The sequence below is a fragment of the Gavialis gangeticus genome, unplaced genomic scaffold, assembly GCF_001723915.1.
Source record: "Gavialis gangeticus isolate Ggan-Ray unplaced genomic scaffold, GavGan_comp1, whole genome shotgun sequence".
NCBI classification, from domain to species: domain Eukaryota; kingdom Metazoa; phylum Chordata; order Crocodylia; family Gavialidae; genus Gavialis; species Gavialis gangeticus.
Genome location: NW_017728993.1, coordinates 71,817,597 through 71,824,818, shown reverse-complemented (window position 1 = coordinate 71,824,818; position 7,222 = coordinate 71,817,597). Strand labels below are relative to the sequence as shown.

Sequence of the window (7,222 nt, the reverse complement as noted above, 5' to 3'; positions counted from 1 at the left end):
CCAGCCACTGCCCCCTGAATGAGTCCAAGGGCTCAGTGGACACCACCCAGTGAGACTTTGCCCAGAGTCATAGGAGGAGTGATAGGAAGACAGCCCCACAGTCATCTGGGTTCCCCCTGGCCAGAGTCTCCCTTTTGGTGTGATAGGTGGCAAGTTTGGCCAGAGCCAGGAGAAGGTTGACTAAGAGGTCCTAAAATCTGGTGGGGCCACAGACATGGAGTGCATAAAGAGAAAAGGTGATGGGAGAAGTGCAGCCGGAAGTTCAGGATGGGGCCCATAAGCAGATGGTGAAGGGTCTGCAACCTAGTGTATTTGAGGTAGATAGGCACCTGGGTCTTCCTGGTGACAGAAAGGGCAGGTGTCAGGAGTGTCTGCAAAGTATGCCCAATATATACTCAGGGAGACTGCTCTGTGTAGGAGCTTCCAGCCTAGGTCTCAGATGTGCAGATAAAAACAGGAAGCTGCACAAGTTGATTTTATCCTTGATAAGAGCTCCTGGTGAAAGCACGCACCCTCTCCTTGAACTCCCCCCTGGGGGCACATCCTGGTGACACATCCTGGTGACCTGGCCTTCCCTCTTCCCAAGGTCTTTTTTCCCCAATCCCTCCTCCCCCCCCAGATTTGTATTATTCCCCTACCTTGTGGCCCCTCAGGGCTCCATCTTGATCCACTTTCCCTTAGTGGGTGTTGCGGTAAGAATCCCTTCAGACACTGGGAGAAAGCAGGAACTAGGAGGGAGGTGCCAGCCTGTGCTGGGAGGAGAAAGATGCCAGGCAGCTAACAACAAGTTATGAGTGGGAGACAAAAGCTGAGCTGACTTTGGGGGTCACTCTTCCTCCTGAGGCAGTGGCCCCTCTGTGGTAGTGCAAGGACTGCAGCCAAACAACAGATGGTGGTGATGTTTGCATGCCTGTTGCCAAAGATGGGCTGCACTGTGGCATCACACCATGCCAGACGCTCCCATCCCAAGGGCCATTCTGCTCAAGCACAAACTTTTGCTTTAGAAAGGTTTGCCAATGTGCCCCCTTCCCAGATTCCACTTCCTGGGGGCCCAATACTTTTTTCCTCCCTCTGGCTTGATCCCACTGTGTGCTCCAGTCTAGGGCTCAATTAGCCTTTCACCTCATCCTTAGGCCTCAAGAGGCTCTGGTTTGGGCCAGTTTTCAGTCTTCTGCATTCTGCGGTGTTGGTGACTGGCAGCCATGCCAGGGCTTCTGTTGTTTCCTCCCTGCAGCTTTTCTAAATGCACCTCTGTAAATTAACATTGTATAGTGGCAGAGCAAAGAAACCTTAACCAAGGATTGTGACTTCTTTGTGCTCAGCCCTGTAGACACAAGTACCAAGGACCATGCCTGCCTCTGAGAGCTCATAACTTAATTAGCCAGGCCACACCGGGTAGGAAAAGAGCTTCTCAGTGATAAGGTCCATGTGACTTTTTTTCTGTATAGAAAGACTGACTGTCTCAGTGCTTCCTAAGTCTTGGGCTAGTGTCACCAGCTGGTCAGGAAAACATCTCTGGACAACAGATTTATCCAATATGGCCATCATTTGTAGCTGTTGGGGAGTTGAGAAGGTTGAACTAAAAGAGGGAGGAGGGGATGGATCTACGGTAGATGGATCACAGTACACAATGAATGGGAAACCTATGCAACAGACTGAATATGCATGTGAAATCAACTTAGCTATTTCCTCTGCGAACAGGCACTAACCCTTACATGTACATCTCTCCCATACCTTACTATGTTCAGGCCCACAGGGCTAGATCAGGTCCTAATGGCTCCACTGTTGGTACTGAAGTGATCAAATGCTCTTCAGTTATTCCCCTTGTGTCAATTCTTCACTTCCTGTCCTAAACCACCACACAACATTGCAGTGAGACTGACAGGCTGCTGGGTCATTTGGGTTTAAACAGCAGTGGGGTTGTAATTGAGCTAGTTTTTAGGAGAAGGATTTTCAGAAAACCAATATATTGCTACAAAAGCTTATCCTTCTCTGAACCAGTTATTCTCTAAGGTGCCACACACTGCCCTACCTTCTACCTGTTGGAGCACAGTGTGCTCTTCACCAAAATCCCTGTCGTAAAAGCAAACCTAAACTCAGACAAAGGTGGAATTACAACCATTCCTTCCAAGACAGCAGTGATAATTGCTCACGCCTAAATAAGACACTCAGTGACAAACCAGAGGGATTCAGAGATTTATTTGTGTTTTCTTCCAACCGTGCCATCTCTAAGATACAAATGATGACTTAAAACGGCAGGACATGGGCAGTGACAAAGACCCTATTAAAAAAAATAGTCATGTATATTTGAGAAAAATAAAATTTAAGATAATTCCCTTCCCTCCCCTGTACCGTAAAAACTCTTCTGCATGTACAATCGTTTATTACTATATACACATTACAAAATAAATGCCCATGGCTCAAAGTGTGGAGAGCAACACCGCAAGTGCACTTTGCATCAGGGGATTTGCTAAAATGTTTGGTTTTTAAATTAAAATATAAATAGAAACCACCAACATGCCAAGAGCCAAATGTGTTACTCCCATCTGTGAGTTCAAGGTGAGCAAGACCAACCGCTTACTCATTTTGATTAGAAACCTTCATTTGCACGTATTCACGTTCTGGCAGCTGAAGAAACAACCACTTCCCGGTGTGGTAGCTTTTTGCTCAGAATCTACACTCCATTCTTCACCAGCTCATGGACTCCATTTTCATCAATAATCAAAGGTGCCCGAAACTCTCTGTTTTTCACATACTGTTCCAGGCCCTAACAAAAGAAAAACAGCTGTTGTTAGGTTGGATGTGACCATGTACCACATTTAGTAACATTGAGGATGGCTCTGCTTGCTGGGGGGCAAGACCTTGACATGAAACCAAGTAAAGACAGTGCTTTACAAAGCAAAGTGCTTTGTAATAGGTTGATACAGGCTAGACTGACATCGTCTAACACTCCAAACCCAATCTCACAGCAATGCTCAGCTGAGGCTTTGCTAGTCTCACCTGGCCAGTTATTAGGAATGAGGCCAGGTTGTGTCTAAATATCAGGACTTGCACCCTTTCAACTCTAGGCAACAACCCAGTCTACATTGCTAAGGAACAGTGATTTCTCTCACTGAAGTCTGGCAATGTTCAGACAGTGATGACAGTCTTAAAGATGTTTTTGGATAGCAACATATGGCAACAATGCATTCTGGGACATCCTCCTGCATAGAGAGACTAAGCCTGTCCCCCTCTGTCCCATCCCTAAATGAGGAAGGGACCCAGTCACTGGAAAACCATCAGCCCTGGACACTGGCTCTTTACTGCCATTGTTACTAGTCAAACTGAGGTAGTGTCACTTGGAGCTAAGTAGTTCAATAACCTGTTACCAGCTTGCCTAAAAAGTGTGCAATGTGAACAAGGCATAAGATGTAGCAGCTACGCTTAGCTGAAGAGTGTAATGTAGGCAGTGGAAATGGCTGCAGCCAGCTCTTGTGCTGGGGACTGAATAAGTCATTTCAAATAGATACTGGCTTCAGGCTTCCCGGTTGGGTCTTTATAATCTTTAAGCTACACAGATACTCACCACAGGTGCTAACATGTAGTCCCTTTAGGAGGCAGCATCATACAGCCTGCTGTGTAAAATGTTTCAGAAAACTGGGCCTCCTAGTTTTAGAGGTGTATGTACAGACATGAGGATTGTTCTGAAGGCTGCAGGTTTACTACCCCATATAGCAATTCATGCCCAAAGAGGAGTCATTTGTTATTACCAGAACACAGCAAGAGTGTCTGTCAGCAGGTTCATGGAGATGACACTGCCATAGACAGAAGAATCAGACTCCAGGTATCAAAACAATCCACTGCTTAAGTGCATTACAGCTGTATTTTGTTCAACTTAAAGCTGGTGTAACCTCAGAGCAAGGCAAAATTGTATGATTCCAACCCACCAACTTCCATCCTCACCCTTCAGTTATGGGATCTGCTATAAATAGACTTTAATTTTCATGTCCCTGCTCCCCACCCCTATTATAATCTAATCTCTGGAAGCTTGTTTACAAATGCATTTTTAATAATAAAGGACAAGAACTTACTTCTCCTCCATAGGAGACAAGGGGAGAAATCTCACACTGGATTGGCAAATCATTTGCATCCTTCAAACTAAGGCAGAAAGAGAAAAAAAAAAAAAGGAAGTCATGAGCGGTGCGCAGGCCACATTCCAGTTGGGCTGACTATATCAGTAACAAAGAGAAGAGTAATTCTGCTGAGAGATCTGCCAGATGCTCTCTATATTAGCAGCCTGCTGGTGTATATTAGATCCTGGTGCCACAGCAGTGGACCAGTACATTGCGGTAGTGCCCAAAGTGGTTCCCCAGCAGTTAGTCAAGCCTCAGGTGTGCTCTCAGTATCGGTGCTTGCTCAAGTTGAAGTGCAGGCAGTGACTGGTAGAAGAACAGAATTCAGATCCAGCTTTAATGACGCATGGTGTGATCATGTTCCCTCTCAACAGTGATTGTTATTTGTACAGCAATAACACCAATGAGCCTCACTGATGGACTAGGAGCACATTGTGCTAGACACTGCACAAACACAGAACAGGAAGATGGTTCCCTGCCCTAATGAACAAACAATGTTCCCATCCCACCCTTCCGCAGCCATGACAAGGTGCCCCAGAGATGTCTACTTAGTCCTTATCTGGAGCATGTCAGGAGCTCAGCTAACTCCAATCATCTCTTTAGACTAATCCAGAAGTCAGACATATATTTCATAAGTGTCGGGGGGGGGGTAGGGGAGTGGGTAGGGTGCATCTGTCAGTTGACAGCAGCAAGGATTCTACTGTGAAATTTAAATGATTTTTTTTTCTGGGAACACGTAAGAGGGACCCAGCATAATCTCAAACTACTATTTTTGATAAGGTCTTGAAAAGCATACTCCTTAAGCAACCCTGCTTAAGGCTGCTCTCAGAACAAAGGGCTACTTCCCTCTAATAAGTGATCCTGGAACAACTGCCATGCTGGTGGTTCAGCTGACAGGGCACAAGGGAGAACAGACTCCTATGGTCTGTGATGTAGGTAGATGTGGGTTCTATTCCCAGTTCTGTCACTGGCCTACTGGGTGACACCAAGGAAGTCTTTTGCTTCCATGCCCATTTCTCCTCATGCTCATTATTTGTTCTGAGACCCGCATATTCTCTCCCTGTTTGTACAATACTTAACCCAATGGGCCCGGATCTCAGCTCAGGATTCTAGGTGCTCCTGTAACAGGAATGGACAACATGCGAACAACAAGGCTGTAATAACATGTTGGTGCACTGGTGCTAGGTTGCCCCTAATGAACTGTTGTTGTTACAGGAAGCATCATCTGAACACAAGGGACAGAAAACGTTCCCAGGGAAAAAAAGTCACTAGTAAGAAGTTGTTGCTCTTTTCCAGGTATTGCTGCAAAAGAACAGTGACTATCAACTGTAGAGACAGCATCAAAAGCTGCTTTATATAAAAAGAATTAAGCAAATTCTCTGTAAGAAGAATGTACACTGTAACAAAACTAAGCTTTTGGAACAAGCAACATTTCATGATGTGCTCTTACAGTGCTGTACATAATGGAGTGCTGATTACGGACAGGTGTTGCTGCCATGCAAAGAAAGGCAGTAAAGAAAAGCCATCTCATTTCAAAGCATAACCCTAAAGGTTCAGGATAGCTCCTTCAGCAACCACAGAGTTCTAGCACTGCAAGACAGATTTAGATAGGGTGGAGTGATTTAAGATCATTATGTCATCAATCAGGAACCACTTATTTAAATAACACTTTAGTTATTTTTTTTTCAAAGTGCAATTCTCAGTGATTAACAACTATAAACAAAGAGGCCGATTTGCAATTAAATACGATTCTTACACTGAATTTGGCATTGTTTGCTAATAGGCAAGATACACTTTTATTCGAACAATTACATAGTTTAGTATTTATTAGGAAACAATGAACAAAAGGTGTTTCTTTTAACTCAGGATTTATGCCAAGTTCTTTGGAAACAGCAAATAGGATTAAATGAAAATGCACAAAACCAGCATTTTAAAGTTACTTGTATTGGTTAAATAAAACCACCTTAAATGTGCTGGTACATGCTGGGGGAAGGGGAAGGAGGGAGGGAAGGGAAGTTCTGCAAAACATTTTGCACTTAAAATGTATCATTTATTAATTGTATTATCTGTAGTCAGTGAACTGAAATGAAGGATGGAAAGAAATCTTTAGAGGATGTGGTAACCAGAAACATTTTGCAACCAGCCAATCCTTTTTTTTACTATTACTTGTAAATTAGAAACTGGCAAAGGATGTTTTCCTTTTCCAATCAGTTTCTTACTTCAGCAAGTTAGTAACTGAACTCTTTGAACAGAATTGAATGAAAATATATTTCTTGCTGTATCTATAGAAGAGGATAAAGCTATTAAACTGGCTGTAGCACTTCAAACACACTCTAGTTCACGGTGCTTGGTCATCAACATCCAGCAATTTAAGTTTGACTCTCTTTTAAGCTTCATCAAACATATATGGTTTAACATATTAAAGCCTAAATTTACTATAATATCTTAACAGAGGTTGCCATCCAAATTTAAACTTTAAAAAAAAATAAAAAACTTTCAAAGAAAAGGATTGATAAATAATGGTTTTATCATCTACTGGTGGCATAACTGGAGGGGGGGAGGAGGGGGGCAGTGACCAGGGCAGCAGCACCTGGCACTGCCTTTGCGGCAGGGGGAAAACACAAAAAAAGCAAATCAGGACAGGAAGAACTAGCGCTGCACTACTATGCTTCTATCACCTCCTCTTGCCCTTCAATCTCTATGTCAAGGCAAAGAGAAGAAGAAAAAGGGATGCTGTCTTGGCTGGAGAAGGGAGGCCGTGAACCTTTCCATTCTTGTGGTCATGTAGGGTATGGGAATCCACTGATTACTAGATGCAAAATAAAGGATTCACAGCAGCTGCCCACCTTGTTAGGGGGCATTTTGAGAGCCATTTAAACAATTAGCTCCTGCTCCTTGGATCATAGGTGGGAAAGACTTCCAAAAAATCAGGATGCTGGACTGGGAGACAAGATATCAGAGCACCTCTCAAAGAACTAATGCACACTACCCATCCCCTCCACAGTCCTCCATGCTGCTGTCACACCTGCACTCACCCTCAACACAGAATCAGTCCCTTCCTATTGCCACTGAGGACAGGGATTGGTGGGGAAGGTAAGAGCAGGTTTAGG

At 44.1% G+C, this 7,222-nt stretch overlaps 1 protein-coding gene across 3 annotated transcripts in view; it reads right to left on the bottom strand.

Annotated features, from left to right (window-relative positions):
- Positions 1–2,181: 2,181 nt before the first annotated feature.
- Positions 2,182–7,222, bottom strand: part of UAP1 (UDP-N-acetylglucosamine pyrophosphorylase 1) — a 47,033-nt gene continuing 41,992 nt past the window's right edge. For all 3 annotated transcript variants that reach the window (XM_019502003.1, XM_019502004.1, XM_019502005.1), the window contains 2 exons: positions 4,071–4,137; positions 2,182–2,767 (listed from right to left, as the gene is read on the bottom strand). In XM_019502003.1, the coding sequence (XP_019357548.1) occupies positions 2,675–2,767; positions 4,071–4,137 (160 nt within the window). In that variant the 3' untranslated portion in view covers positions 2,182–2,674. The remainder of the gene's footprint in view (positions 2,768–4,070; positions 4,138–7,222) is intronic.